This window comes from Carassius carassius, chromosome 28 (genome assembly GCF_963082965.1).
Source record: "Carassius carassius chromosome 28, fCarCar2.1, whole genome shotgun sequence".
In the NCBI taxonomy this organism is placed as follows: Eukaryota; Metazoa; Chordata; class Actinopteri; order Cypriniformes; family Cyprinidae; genus Carassius; species Carassius carassius.
This window is the reverse complement of record NC_081782.1, coordinates 7,156,034-7,172,734: the sequence shown is the minus strand read 5'-3', so window position 1 is coordinate 7,172,734 and position 16,701 is coordinate 7,156,034. Positions and strand designations below refer to the sequence as shown.

Sequence of the window (16,701 nt, the reverse complement as noted above, 5' to 3'; positions counted from 1 at the left end):
AAGATGATCAATTTATTATAACTTAAAATGCATATTTTTTAAGAAAACTGTGTTGGAATAAGTAGAGGGAACTTATAAGATTTCAATAATCAGATACAGGCAGCAGGGCTCAACAATAGGGATGTGTTTTCTGCTTCCTCACCCAGGCCACAATTTTATGTTTCAGTATTATTTGAAATAAATTAAAATTTACCGATATAAGTTTGAATTTCTAATTTTAAGTGTATAAAATGTATAATTGTACATATATAGATAATATTGTAAAGTGTAATTTTTGCATTATTTAATACATCATTTAATATTATTATTAATTACTTTAAAAAATATTATTTATTCTTTTTTCAATTAATGCCTGTTTCTGCCACAAAATAATCTCACAATTTAGACTTCTTTCTAAAAACTGCAAGATTTAAACTCAGAATTCTGACTTTCTCATAATTTTGAGTTTGTTTCAGCATTGAAATTAAAGACAACTGTGACTTTTTATCCCACAATTTTGACTTTATTTCTTGCAATTTATATTCCACAATTCTGACTTTTCTACTCAGAATTGAGCATTTGTATCTTGCAATTCTTTTGTGAGATATAAATTTGCATTTAACTTTTTTATATTTTTATCCCATAGTGTGGTATTTTGTATTTATTTATCCCAAAATGTCCTATAAAACCATCCCACAATTCAACCCATTCTTACCAATGCTAATAAATGAAAGAAAGAAAGAAAGAAAGAAAGAAAGAAAGAAATCACAGAATTGACAACCAAAATGGGTGGCAATTCCATCAGCTGGATTGAAATTGTAGCCAAAAGCCTCTAATCGTTCTTCAGGCAGTGTCTTTCATTAGCTGACCTCAAAGAAAGATACATTCTCGAATAAAAAAAAAAAAATCATACCAAGCGACATGAAAATTTATTGTGTATTGTGTGTGCAAATGATACAGCTGTCAGATTTTTTAAAATATGAATACATATATTTACATCTGAAATGTTTTTGAAGGCACGCTTGATTGATCATTATTCTGATGACATCAACATTGTACAAAAACATACAGTAGAAATCAATTAAGGCACAGAAACTGACAGGGCAAACTAAAACTTACACCTTTTCAATGCAAGATCAGAATGGAATGTTGTTGGGCCAGATTAGACTGCTAGAAATTGGACTCTTTCAAGTAAAGAGCAGTAGAGGGGTACTTTAATGGTGCAGGAAGTGATTATGTTATGGAATAGCATGCAGAAAATATCCATGCGACTTGAAAGAATTCCCTAGGCTCTGTAAAGAGCAACACAAATATGAGATGCTATTCGTCTTTGCTGACAGGCAGGATTTTAACTGATTTACAGCACCTTTCAAAAGTGTAAACAAATTCTATCAAACAAGAAAGGCACCTTTTTTTGTGAAAATTGAATATCACAAATATTCTCTATCATCCAAATGCACAACAACACATTAGTCCTGTGTACATTTTTACATTGTCACTACTCTGAGGCATCACAGGAACTGTCCTGATAGGACATGTGTTATGTGCCTCCTCATTGGCACATAGGGTCTTTGTGTACTTTCAGTCCGTACTTAACATAATCCCTAACTGAACATGACCCCAGATAAGCATCGAGCAAGTCGAATGGGATCTGTTTGTATCATAAGTGAGCATGCTCAGAGCTCTGGTCGCTGTCGTGGCTGTCATCATTGTTGATAAGCAAGTCCGGTGTATGGTGGAGTCCAGGAATTCCCGAAAACGTTCCCTTCTTTACATTCACAAGCTCTTTTTCTCTTGCTACCGCCCCCTGTTGGCCTCCTTTCACTCGCTTCCACTTCATCCGTCTGTTCTGAAACCACACTTTTACCTTGTGGGAAAGAAAGACAACATGAGTTACCATGTTCTAATAATTTGCATCTACTGTATGGTTCCATGAAGAACCTTAAACATCCATGGAACCCTTCCATTCCACAAATGGTTCTTAATAGTGGGAAACGGGTATTAAAGGGATAGTTCACCCAAAAATAAAAATGATGTCATTAATGACTCACCCTCATGTCGTTCCAACCCAGTAAGACCACCGTTCATCTTCGGAGCACAGTTTAAGATATTTTAGATTTAGTCCGAGAGCTTTCTGTCCCTCCATTGAAAATGTGTGTACGGTATACTGTCCATGGTTAGAAAGGTGATAAAAACATCATCAAAGTAGTCCATGTGACATTAGAGGATCAGTTGGAATTTTTTGAAGCATCGAAAATACATTTTGGTCCAAAAATAGCAAAAACTTAAGCATTGTCTTCTCTTCAGTGTCTGTTGTGAGAAAGTTCAAACCACTGCAGTTTAGTGATATCCGGTTCTCGAATGAATTACTCGATGTAACCGGATCTTCTTGAACCAGTTCACCAAATCGAACTGAATCGTTTGAAACGGTTCGCGTCTCCAATGAGCATTAATCCACAAATGACTTAAGCTGTTAACTTGTGTGGCTGACACTCCCTCTGAGTTCAAACAAACCAATATCCCGGATCAATTCATTTACTCAAACAGTACACTGACTGAACTGCTGTGAAGAGAGAACCGAAGATGAACACCGAGCCAACCCAGATAACGAACGAAAGATTGACTCGTTCTCGAGTCAAGAACCGGTTGCATCGGTTTTCGTATAACACCAGTAATGAGGGGAAGTTTGGTTCTTTTCTGCGAACCGGTTCTTCCGGACAGTTCAATTCAATAAACCGGTTGAAGAAAACAGTTCACCGGTTCCTTTTTTTTGCGATCGACGTAATGACGTCATTGGCGATGATTGCCCTCCATTCAAGCCTTCGGTTTACCTGGGCTCATACATTAGCACAGAATCAGTTCAGAATCAATCACCAAAAGAATCAGTTTGGTTCAGATGTGCTGTGTGTCAGTCACGCTGAATCACACATGCACAGTATCATCATCTCCTCGGTTCTCAAATCAGACGCGTCTGACAGAAACGGTTCTTGACTCGAGAATGAGTCAATCATTCATTCGTTATCTGGCTCGGCTCGGTGTTCATCTTCAGTTCTCTCTTCACAGCAGTTCAGTCAGTGTACTGTTTGAGTACATGAATTCTCTGGGATATTGGTTTGTTTGAACTCAGAGGGAGTGTCAGCCACATTAAAAAAGTTAACAGCTTAAGTCATTTGAGGATTAATGCTTATTGGAGACGCAAACCATTTCAAACGATTCAGTTCGATTTGGTGAACTGGTTCAAGAAGATCCGGTTAAATCGAGGGATTTGTTCGCAAACCGGATATCACTAAACTGCAGTGTTTTGAACGAGCTCACAAAAGACCCGAAAGGGAAGACAATGCTGAATAAAGTCGTAGTTTTTGCTATTTTTGGACCAAAATGTATTTTCGATGCTTCAAAATATTCTAACTGACCCTCTGATGTCACATGGACTACTTTGATGATGTTTTTCTTACCTTTCTGGACATGGACAGTATACCGTACACACATTTTCAATGGAGGGACAGAAAGCTCTCGGACTAAATCTAAAATATCTTAAACTGTGCTCCGAAGATGAACAGAGGTCTTACGGGTTTGGAACAACATAAGTGTGAGTCATTAATGACATAATTTTCATTTTTCTGTGAACTAACCCTTTAAAAAGTTCTTCACATTAAGAAAAACATGGCTTTTTTTTAAAACTGTTCCATGGAAGGTTCTTTGGTAACCCAAATTGGTGCTTTCATGGGGGAAAAACATTTTGGAACCTTTATTTTTTATAAGAGTGTAATTTGTCTTCAGCAATTTAGTTTGTATGTTCACTACTTGGTGCAGATGATTTGTTTACTGTGGTTTGATTGGAGAGGTGGACCAGGATATGACTCACCAAACTCCAGTAAGCTAATATCCCTCGATCAGGTGCAAAAGTGCCATGTGATCAGTTGACCGCCCTGCTATTCTAAGGCATGATCCACAAAGTTTGGAATTTGTGTTTCTCTGAAGAAGTTAGAAATATAACATGGCTTTAAGTGCATGTATTTGGCAGCTTATTCCAGATCAGCAATAATTGGAGCCCATCTGTTTTGTGGCATCAGACGTTTCTGTCTTTTCCTTGCGAGGTCAGTCAGAGCCAGTATTTACGTTTCTCAGAATGATGATTTAGCTGTTTCTTAAATGGTCACTGCAGTGCAAGTAAGGCTCGCTGGGGGAATGGGCCACCATACAGTAAAATTTATTTCTGGAGGGGTATAATGTTATAGATAGTCACATGGAATGGACCTGAATTCCTCATACACAATCAGACTTGAGGAATACCAGGCCTAAATCAATTTAACTTTTTTTTTAAATGGTTGTCAAACATGATAGTTAATTTTAAAGGCAAATTTTAATTTCAAATTGCATACACAATGATTTGTTCAGCTAATGTTTTAAGACATGTTTCTACTAGAACACTGCTCAATTGGCCACCCAAGTTCATTACTGTCAGCACTGTAAGACTGCACCCTTAAAATATATCTGCAACGTTTGCAATTCTTCTCTCAGTCTGAAAACATTGAGTATGCTACTGCTTACAGGTTATTGCATGCATTTCATTAGATGAAAACAAACAAAGTATAAAAACTAGATATGCATTTTCTATTAAAAAATAATAATCACTTGCCATCACTTGCATGGCAGCAATGAGGAAAAAATTAAAGTTGAAGTCTGGTTCAGTGTAAATGAAATCAGAGACACTCTGCAGTTGTCATAAAACTCAGCACACATCTTGACTTCTCTTGGTTAAACTGATGCAAGAAAAAAAAAAGTCAAGCATGCAAAAGAGCCGACTCAGAATGAAGAATGCTGAACATTCATAATGTCAACAGGAAGTCTGCACACTTTAATTTTTAATTTATCAAAAATTAAAAAGTTAAATATATGTGTGTGTGTGTGTGTGTGTGTGTGTGTGTGTGTGTGTGTGTGTGTGTGTGTGTGTGTGTGTGTGTGTGTGTGTGTGTGTGTAAATGTATGAATTATATATGATAAATAAATAAAGTTTGTGTTATGCAGTTTATACTAAATTAATTGGAGTTTAATTCTTAAGGATCATTATACAGTAAGTCAATGGGAATATTTCACATTTTAATTTATAATTTATAAACTGTAGAAATAAATACAAGTTTGAATGGAATTTGCATGTTCAGACATACAACTTCTATTCCAATCGTTGAGGAATATTAGATTTTAAAAGCTGAGCAGTCTATCAATATAAGTCAATGGGAATATTTCACAGTGATTTTACATTTCTTCAAAATGTAAAAGAAATAATACTAATAATACAAATAAAATTAAAATGTATTATTAATTATACATAAAAAAAATAAGTTTCAATTATTATGTTAAGTAGTTATGTAGTTCAGACTGAAGGAGTTTAAATATAAACTCCTAAAACATTTAGGAATATCAATGCAGTGATGTCTTGCAGGGGCTGTAATAAATGTAATCAAAGATAGTTGTTTTAATTAGGCTCTGCAATATTACTATTATGATAAGTAACTATTTTACATGTGCAAAATGGTGGTGGCCCTACAGTTATAGTACTCCTCCTGCCACAGAGATCCAGAACTCCAGCAGGTTCACACAGGGATCACATTGCAGGAGACAGATTTGCTTACTTGTCGTGTGGCAAGGTTTTTAATTCTAAGCCTTGGGAATGTATCCCCAGAGAATATAGCATAATTTAAGGCCACAGATGTCACTTCCTTGTGGGATCCTTGGCGAACTGCAAAGTCTGGTGAAACCAGAAGGTCTAGAAAAACATTTGTAATAAAAAAATACAGACGTTTTGGACATATTATAAATTAAAGAAACTACATGGCTCATTGAGCAGTTAAAAAAAATGTTATGAATGGTGTTTCGAATAAAGCCAGAATGACCTGCCAATGATGTCATTCCAAAAACAGCAAGCATTATGTCATCTCTTTATGTATGTAGAACTCAATAAACTTCAATGGTTTAATAAGATTACATAGTTGTTTGGTTAAAACATCAAAAAGTTACAACAACCAATATTTCTTTGGCTCCAAATAAAGCGTCATGTGCTATTTATTTCACATAAGGCTGTAGGAAGCACCTTCCCACGCAGAGACTGATTTGTAAGATGGAGCGGCAAGACGGAAGTGCCTTAGCGGACAGAACTTCCTTTGCCTCTCCCGTTACTTGACTTCAGCCAAAAAGAGATCTTCCAGAAACATCTGGAATACAATAGTCCCACATCCATAGCCACAGCTGGATAGAAAAAACAAGTGGTAGCTTCTGACAGAATGATTGATGAACAGGTACGAGGTCGCGATCAGTCATCTCACCTGCCTTTCCGTGAGATCCAGGTTTACGGCGATTTCGTACCGCCTCAGTCTGGTCAAATAGTTGTGATGGGCGAATTCTGCCTCCAGCTCTCGAATCTGCTCTTTGGTGAATGCCGTCCGCTCCTTCCTTGGCTTGCTGTTCACATCCGATTTGTAATTCCCATCTTGGGACTCTTAAAAGAAAAAACAAGAATGGAATGGAAGAAACGATTTCCAACAGTCAGAAACGGTCGCAAAAACTTTTGAAGAGCAGCATCAACGTCACGTTCCACAACAAAACAGCTTTTGAAACCCAATCAGTGCATCGGTCCAATTAAATAAAATCTCTGCAGGGTTGAAATCCCAGAAATATCATAAAGCAAAGCAGAGGAATAGTGCCAGTCATCTTTTATGATGCTGCAATTGTTCATGCCAGCTGTTTGTAAAAGTCAGCCTCAGTCATGAGTTTTCATAAACCGCTCTATTGATTCTCACAATGAGTTGGCGCTCACCAGAACACTTTCCAAAGACTTCATTCGCCTTACTGTTAATGGAATCCGCTACCCTTGTAGTTTTAATATGGAACAAAACAGTACTGGAGGATATGTAAAAATATATTTCCTTAGTTTATTTACCTCAAAATTTTATGAGCGTCTTCCACTCAAGCTGCCAACTCACAACAATTTTCAGTGGAGTGGTTCTTATTCCCTCCCGCGCTCTTGCGCTGTCAATTACGGCGAATTGCTTTCCTTACTTTCATATGTTTTTTGAAGCGACAGAACATGAACGCATAAAAGTGCATGTATATACAATTACATGCGGTTATTGCTAGAGCTCAATTACGTCAAGTCTAATCTTGAATGGGAAACATTAAAGGTCAGTGAGGAAATGTCAAATTAGACCTGCAATCCATCCTACCAAAGACACATGCGCTTCTGTTGTTTTGACATTCGAGGAAGGAAATTTTATTCTTTTTTTGAGAGACATGTGCCTTCATCTTGCTGTGACTCACTTACAAAGGGCACATCAGGCTTTTGGGTTCATTTATCTTAGGGTGTGGAGTGGTTGCTAATCCAACTAGCAATCCAAAACCCAGCTGTAAATAGAGTCAACTTTAATGAGACCCCATCCGCAAGTTGCTTTGCCATTTCAACAGAAATCAGCATGACATTTCAAATACATCAATTTTTTTTATGTTTTCCAGTGGTAAGATACTTTGTAATATCCAGATTAAAAGAAAAGCTCACCCAAAAATGACTATTTGGTTAAATGTACTAATTATCGTGGTGTTTCACAATTGTATGACTTTCTTTTAGTGGAGATAAAAAAGAAGATATTTTGAGAATTTCTTTATATATATATATATATATATATATATATATATATATATATATATATATATATATATATATATATATATATATATATATATATATATACAGTACAGTAAATAGTTGGAAACATTACTATTTTTAATGTTTTAATGTTTAATTTTTTTATTTTGAATAAATGCAGTTCTTTTTAACCTTTTATTCATCAAATATATTAGACAGCAGAACTGTTTTCAACACTCATAATAAATCAGAATATTAGAATGCTTTCTAAACGATCATGTGATAGACTGGATGTTACATGTGACACTGAAGGCTCGAGTAATGATGCTGAAAATTCAGCTTTGCATCACAGGAATATTTTTTTTTTTTAAGTATATTCAAATAGAAAACTATTATTTTAAGTTGTAATAATATTTCACAATATTACTGTTTTTTTTCTGTATTTCAAATAAATGCAGGCTTGATGAGTAGAAGGAACTTCTTTCAAAAACATTAAAAATAGTAATGTTTCCAAACTTTTGGTCTGTACTGTATATGTAATGGACCCCGTTGACTTTTCATTGTACAGACAAAGGAATTAAAACATTGTTCAAAATATATTTTTTGTGTAACACAGACAAACTTTGTGTAACACAGACAGACTTTTTTGGTGATCTATGCCTTTTAAACTGTTGTCAAACAGTTTTTCCACAACATCCCCTCTCAACTGCTATTGGTCAGCCAAACAGATAGCCCCACCCATAAACACCAGTTATTGGTTGAGTCACTGTTGCTGTGTCAGGCTGGTCAGACTTTCAAACAAACAGAACAATGTTTTGAAAACAGTTAGAAAGAACCTCAAGTTTCTCTGCATAAACTAAGAAAGGGAGAGGAGTTTTAAACATTTTCAATTTTAATATACACATCACCTTGAAGATCTCAATATAGGTGGATGTTCAAATGAAGTGTCAAATCGCTGCTGTCAGCTACATCATGGTGGCTATAAACACATGCCAGATGTGTTATTTAACAGTATAATTTACAGGTTGGGATTTGTAGAGGCTGACAAGGATGGAGAGTTTGTAATGATGATATTGTAGGTAGTTTAACATAGAAGTTGCACTCTATGGTGAATCTCCTTTGAACAAATAATCATCATGTGATTTAATGACAAAATGGCAACTGTGATGGCTGTGATTGTACCCAGTTTTAGCTAAATATCTGTGAATTTGAGTCACAGAAAAGAGTTCGGCTGAATGTGGGTCTGATTAAAACAAGCACAGAAAGGCACGTTTATTGCGGGCTAAACGCAGCCATTGTAGAGTGAGAAAAACCAACACGAGCAGGGTTTCACGAACAGAGCTGCTCTGAGTTAAAGCAACTTTTCCCAGCTTCCCGACACGGCGGTTACACCACAGCAATTAGGCCTGCGCCTTAACTTTTATCTCTTCTTTAAAAAAAAGCAAAGTACTGGGGAAAGAAAAGGAGCAGGATGGCCTGAGCTTTCAAAAATGATTTTAAAAAATACAGCTATAGTGAAAATTTAGACATCTACTTTGATATTCTAGTTACACACACTGAAGCTGAGCTTTATCGGTGGAAAAAAAAGAAACCAAAATGAATATCATGCAAACCCACATGACAAAATACACGCTAGGCTGCTGTCTTCTATCCAAACCAGGCATGTGCTGTTTTATTAGAACAGCCACATATGCTTTGAATAAATCAAACAATATATCTTAAGATGTCGACATTTTGATTATTACATTTTCCCTTGTTGCACTGAATGATGCTCATTATAAAATCATAGAGCAGAGACTTTATTTTTTTGGATCGCCACTAAAATTAAGGCAACCAACAAGTTGTGTGACAGTTTATACTAATAGAAAGAATATTGTAACATTTTATTAACTTAATTTGTAAACTGAAATACATTTTAAAAACTATGATGCTCAAAATAGAACAACACTGTTCAAACCCACAAAATACATAAGAACTACATTAGCAGAAATTCAATACATGTTAAGGCCAAAACAACTCTTAAAACAATATTAATTTGCTATAACATGATTATTACTATATATTTATTTGTAAATCTCGTTTGCACTGTCAACACTGTAACGTGTGTGATATCTTAGGAAAAACACATCTAACAGCTTAAGTATGTGTAATTTAAAAGTTGCTGAAAATCGAGACAGAATTGGACATTCATACATACACTGACTACATCTTGTATTCATTTTTCAAAAAATCCTGTCATACGTACACAAACTGACAGTCACCACTTATAAGATACTACTAAATATTGTAGAAACATCATTTTCTGTAAAGTTTCTTTTGTAACGATTTGTATTGTAAAAAGCGCTATACAAATAAACTTGAATTGAATACATACATACATGTATATATATATATATATATTTATAAATGTGTTTAAACTAGTGTGAAGTCATCTTTTGTTAGAACTTTCCAGCAGTGGACCAAGTGTATTTATATTATGTTAATTTTGGGTTGGCGCAAATGAGAATAAATCAACATCTGCAGGCTGTGCCTCTTGTGTGGACCTGAACTTTGTTTTAAAGGGCAGATTGTAGTTAAAATTCCCTTAGAAGAAACAAGATTGTAAAAATAAAATTTATGATCCATTTTATGCAGTGTTAAATTTTTTTTTTTTTTTTTTACATTAATAGCAACTATTCTAGATGAAACAAATTGAAGATCAGATTGAACCAGCTTCTTTTGCAGTGAACCGAAAACTCTTCATTTTACTTTATACCTCCCTGTCCATTTTACTCATCAGCTAAACTAAAAATAAAGTAACAGTATATTCCCATTCCGATTCCAATGTACAAACAAATTATATTCAAAGAGAAAGCTGCTCATAGCACTCCTGTCATCTAACGTTCGGCTTTTCGTGTTAAATGCCAACACAGGCGTCCCTGTTCTCTCTCTCAGTCCATGGCATTAGTTACTTTACCACAAGCTTTATTTTCTGCTTGCCAGAAAAGTGAGGAGATGAAACAGATGAGACAGATGAATCATGCGTGCAGTTAAATGACCACACAAGAGTTACAATCTGCCCTCTGCTAGCCAAAATAATTGCTTCTGTGCGTGTCAGCCAACACCTACAAAAAACACAGCTCCATGTTTCCGAACATTGCATTGGACAATCTTTTCCGAAAACACTAGCACTGCACTCAGTCTGATAGTGAAGGCTTTTAAAATCTGCTACGACTTATTCAATTCTAGTTTCAGTTAAATACAATAAAACAAACTTTTGTTGTTTTAAGATAAACCTTTTGCGTTTAATAGACTAAATCAACTCGATGACAAAAGAAGTGATATTCCAGAAAACATTACAAATAGTTTATGATAAACCATATGCCATATGTTCTATTGATATGCAAAATAGAAAATATCAACTTCCAAGTCGATTTTATTTAGAATTTTTCTATATATATATATTTATATTTATTATATGTAAATATTATATATAAATATCAATAAAAATATTATTAAATAATTTAACTTTAATATAATATTATGAAGATAAAATATACATTAGATAAAATTTGAAGAATATATATATATATATATATATATATATATATATACAGTATGTGTGTGTGTAGTGTATTTTATAAATATTACTTACATGTATTGATCTAATATTGAAAAAAATAATTCGATATTTTATAATGTTTATGATTAGATTTGACAAGTGTAATTTCAAACAATGCGACACTCCATCATAACACTAACAATATTGAAAAAAAGACTTAAAAACTGGTATCTTCACTTAATTACTTGTATCAATTGCAGGATAAATGTGCTTAAAATAAAAATGAGCTTGTTTCTTACCAGAACTGTCACTTCTTCGTTTGCTATTCCTTTTCTCCGCCTCAGCTGGAGACATCGTATGACGTCCGAAATCCCCTCCAGGAACACAGGAGGTACCCGAAGGCACCCCTCCGAGGCTCGGTGTGCTTGCGCAGAGGCTGGGGCCCCCGGGGCCCATATCTGAAGATCTTGAATCAGGGGCCGAGATGCCCAGTCCTAGACGGGTGCTGGCTGGAGAGGTGGTAGCCGTCTGCGGTATGTGCCATCCGGTCTGCTGCTGTTGGGGTACATGATGATGATGATGATGCTGCTGGGACATGGGTGGCCCTCTCTGGTGCCCGTGTCCCCCAAACAGTCCCCCATCCTCACCTGGGTAACCGCTCACGATGCAGGTAGAAGAAGGTGAGGAGGTGGAGAGGTCAGAGTACGAGGAGAGGTGCTCGGAGCGACCGTGCAGGGCGAAGGCAGGGTGCAGGGCCTGCGGAGGGGCGTGAGGGCTGCGCAAACAGCCGAACAGCGTGTGATCCATCGCATGCATCAAATCAGCCGCTAGTGGAACAAAAACCACAACAAGAAAACTTCCCAAACGACAGAAACACAAAACCCTCCGTTGCTTCTCACTTCAAACAGTGTCTCCTTAAAAAAAAAAAGCTGAAAATAAGGCAAAGGGAAAAAGTGTGTCTGTACACTGGTATGTGTGTGTGTGTGATAATCCCATGCACGTTGCGATCGAGAGTTGCCAGGCAGCGCAGCTGATGATGATGATGAGAGCTGGATCTCAGTTGACAGTCTAGCGCAGACTGCGGCCCAGCTGAGAGGGAAAGGTGCTTCCTAACAGTGGCTGGGCTTTTGGGCAATGGGCTGGGACTGAAGGAGGGGTGGGAGATGTTATAAATAGGGCCGTAACATGAGAGGGAGGCTGGGTCACAGAACCCCACCACAACTGTCCACTGAAGCGAGCCAGTCCAGCCCTGCAGCTCCATACATCTAAAAAATGACAGAAAAAAACAGGCAGATTTTCAATTCGGCCCTTTTTGTGATTTGTGTTCAAAAATATTACTTTTTCTTTTTTCTCCCAAAAGACAAAAGGCAGATTGGTTGAGAAGGTCGGAGCAACTGAGAGGGATTAAAAGTGTGAATGGGTTGTTGATCTTTGAACACTTTCTCCTCTGTTGTGAGGATGATTTAGAGGACAGGAGATCAGTGCTAGAAGCCACTAAGCTGTAGATCTTCTTCTATTGGAAGTTTGACTGAACAAAAAGTGCTGTCATGCTTTTTGTGCAGTCCATCGACAATCCACCTACAACAATCACTAAGTATAAATATATATATAAATATATATATATATATATATATATATATATATATATATATATATATATATATATATATATATAAACATGTTTTTTCAGCATTATTAAAAGGAAAACTCTTGCTGACAGTTTGACCCCACACTTTAGAATTGTAGTGTACACTGTAAACCAATATTTTTCGAAATAGTAAATAAATCTTAAAAATACTTTTTTTCTTCTTCATTGTCATTTGTTACTTGCCATTTTGTTTGTGAAATTTTACTAGCAATTTCTGAGTGCAAATAGTGGCACATACACATTATTCTACACATAAACTATTATAAACTACTCATGGTAGTGTATCAACTCTTTAATCAGACACAGTGCTCATCGCGGGCCACACTGCTCCAGCAAAACTAACAGCATCGCCATTCAAGATGTCCCAAAGGTTTCACCAAAGAGACAGATGCGGTGCAACGGCACACAGAGCAGGGCCTTTCCCTGCTCATGGGTGGAAGAAGGAGAGGAAATCAGATGCCTTGTTGGGGGAAATAGCTTTAGCAGATGGGGAAAAGAGTGTGGAGTCAGGGCCTTATTTAGAGAGAGTGGAGAAGACGAGAGACGGTCATTCTCATCTCTCAAAGCACCATGTCACACCGCCGACGTCTCGGGTAAGTAACACAAACTCTCTGTTTATCCTGCTTATTATCCACATTATCAGGATGGATCTGGATGCCGTTCACACAAGGTTTGTTTTCATAGGCGTTTTCTCTCTTTCACTATCCGTCATGCCTTCTTGCTCACAGCGGTGCCCCGTGGCATGATTTACTGAAGCAAGATCGCATCTCACACGAAGCAGCTTTTCTTTTCTTTTTTACTTTTGAGGAGACAAATAGAAAAAAAGAATTGTATAGCAAGACACATAATAGAAGGAAAGAAAGAAGAAGCATGAGACAAAAAAAATCTAAGATACATACCAACAGATATATTGAGTCTTATGAGAGCAAATTAAACTTCAGTAGCTTCAGCGGGGAGATTTCCTTTTTGGATTGTTAAACCTAAGAAAACAATAGCAACAACAACACAATATTAAATATAAGTCCACTTGTACAGTTTAAACAACTTTTTTAAATTATTGATCTGTAACATTCAATTTCAAAAGCCTTTGAACAATTTCCGAACTAAATATGAACTAAATAAATACAATTTAAACATTTTCTTTAGTATTCTTTTCCAGTGTTCAGTATTCATTTTCTTTTATATCTTCCTAAAGCACAAAAGTCAAAATAGAACACAGTTATATGCAGTTACTGTATATGAAGAACAAACACATTCAATATTTCTGCATCGAAACACATGGAAAATATCAGAATTAATTTAGATCTGCAATAATATAAAGATCTGCCTAATTTTATGATTACAAATATTTTAGGTTCAAATTTATATTAATGAATAAGGAAAAGTGTATGTTACGTCCAGTTTAAAAAAAAAGAAATCTGATATTTATATATACATTATAAATATACACAGAACACACACATATATTATGCAAACAAAAACTTTATTTTGGATGTGATTAATCATGATTAATCGTTTGATAGCACTAGTAATTACATTTATGTTTAATAAACATTTACCAACTGTAAATTCCACTGAATAAGATGTGCAGCAGTACAATACAAATAGCTTAGAGATGGTATTGATTATCTGTCCTCTATCAATTTATCAATCAATTATGTTTTTGCTTGTATGTTGTCCAGTTAAAATGTTTTATTCTCAAATTTATTTATTTATTTATTCTGGTTTTTAAAATTCAACTCGAAATGATTTTGAACTAAATTAAAATTCAATGTAAATAAATAAATGAAGGAATTAATGAATGAATGTACTTTTGCACCCCTACCTTTGTTGAAAATCATATAAATATTTTTTATTTCATAAAATTTTAATTCAAACTATTTAATAAATAAATAAATAATCTGATATTATAAATGCAATGTTCAGCTGTTTTCTGTGCCTCTCTTACAGTAAGTGTCCTTAAGCACAGCAAAAACTTTTGTGAATTTTTATTTTACCTTTGTACCCCTAGCTTTTGTTAAAATGGAAAATGGAATTTAAATATCCTTTTCTAATAAGCAAATATAAATAAATAAATAAAAGGTACGTTTGTACTCTTACCTTTTTTGAAAATCATATAATTTTATTTCTGTTTTTTTTTAATTACATTTGAATTTGAACATCTTTTTTCCTTAAAAATTTTTCAATATTTATATTTCAAACAAAACAATCAAACAAATGATCTGAGATTATAAATGCTATTTTCAGTTGTTTTCTGTGCCTCTCGAACATCTCTTAGAGAAAATAAATATGGTACTTTTGTACCCTTAGCTTTTGTTGAAAATCATTCAAATGTATCTGAATTTAATTAAAATTAAAATTTTCTAATAAATAAATAAATAACACCTTTGGGATGTTTTTGAGTACAGTGCCCTAAAAAATAGAGTACTTTATAACTCTAGCTTTGGATGAAGATCATACAAATATATTCAATTTGAATTAAATTATCTTATTTATAAATGTTAATTTAAATTAATATAAATGTAACAAAAATTTAACTCACTAAATTAGCTGTTACAACTGGCCTTTATAAATAGCAGATGAAGTAGTGTGTGTGTTTGTCTAGATGTTCTGATGCACAAGTTGCTCTACAGTAGTTCACCACACACACACACACACACACACACTAGGGATGCGCGCTGATCTTGTCTACTAAACCCAGCAGCCACGGATTCTACTGCAGCATTATGAATGCTTTACACACCGACTGAACGCAGTAAAAAGCCTCCATGCTATTCCTTGTGTTGGTGGTACAATTTGTGTCTTATAAATCATGAAAGTATTTGACTGTAAAGTCCGACTCTCTCTGCTGTTTGTCACACGCTCCAATTAATTTTGTTGCGCCCACCAGCTTCTCCGGCCACAAATGGTTTTGAAGACTGTAACAGCCAAATACATCACTAAAAGTGATTGGTACCCCCCAGTCCACCATACTGTTTTAATAAATCCTTTCATTTCAGAAAGTGAAGTCAACATTTTATGATTTAATGGCTTCCTTCTCGCTGTCGGTGCCTATGACGAAGGCCAAATCCCAGAGTGCTGGAGACTCCCTGTGCTTATAGGGGGCTTGGGAGGTTTCTTCCTATAGCGGACTAATGGATTCTCAATGTGAGGGTAGAACTTCATCAGGAAAAACCCACATGTGATGTTTGACTCTCTCTTTATACACTAGTCCAAGGTTTAAGTGCCATTCAAGTTGAAGTATGATGGCCTTTAGTTTCTCATCAACCAGTAATAATTAGTCAGGCTGTGTTTAATATGTAAATGGCCTTGCTGACCTCTACTGGTGTGTTATTGGTGTGAACTGACTGGTTACACTCACCGAGCTGATATGGTAGCCAGATCTTAAAGCATGCAATTTTTATTATTATTTAAGGCTGGAAATATAATTTCAATTGATTTATTCTGATACATTTCAATACACACACACACACACACACACACACACACATATATATATATATATATATATATGTATATATATAATTTTATTAATATAAATAAAATATAATTTATTTATATTTTTTAAGTTTCTGCACTTTTTTTACTAAATAAATAACAATTATTTTAAATTGTAATCTTTACTCAAACTGCTGTGCAGATTTGTGAGGGAAATATTAGTTTTTAAAATAATCCCAACAAAATACTTTTTGTGGCTTTAGACATTGTACCCCAAACCATTAGACACAAAATACTGAGATATTACATGACATAATCACAACACTTCAACCCACATTTAAATAAATATTTATAATAAATATAATAAAATATAAGGGAATTAAATATATTAAATATTTGATTACTCATAGTAATAATAATTAATTCAGTATTTAATTATTCAATTCAATGATATTTAAA

At 35.0% G+C, this 16,701-nt stretch overlaps 1 protein-coding gene across 1 annotated transcript; it reads right to left on the bottom strand.

The window, feature by feature from the left end:
- Positions 1–906: 906 nt before the first annotated feature.
- On the bottom strand, positions 907–12,408 carry meox2a (mesenchyme homeobox 2a). The gene is made up of 3 exons (XM_059514069.1): positions 11,456–12,408; positions 6,303–6,475; positions 907–1,846 (listed from the first exon to the last, which is right to left on the bottom strand). Exons 1-3 carry the CDS (start codon positions 11,970–11,972, stop codon positions 1,640–1,642), a joined length of 897 nt encoding a protein of 298 aa, XP_059370052.1. The 5' UTR covers positions 11,973–12,408; the 3' UTR covers positions 907–1,639.
- Positions 12,409–16,701: the final 4,293 nt, after the last annotated feature.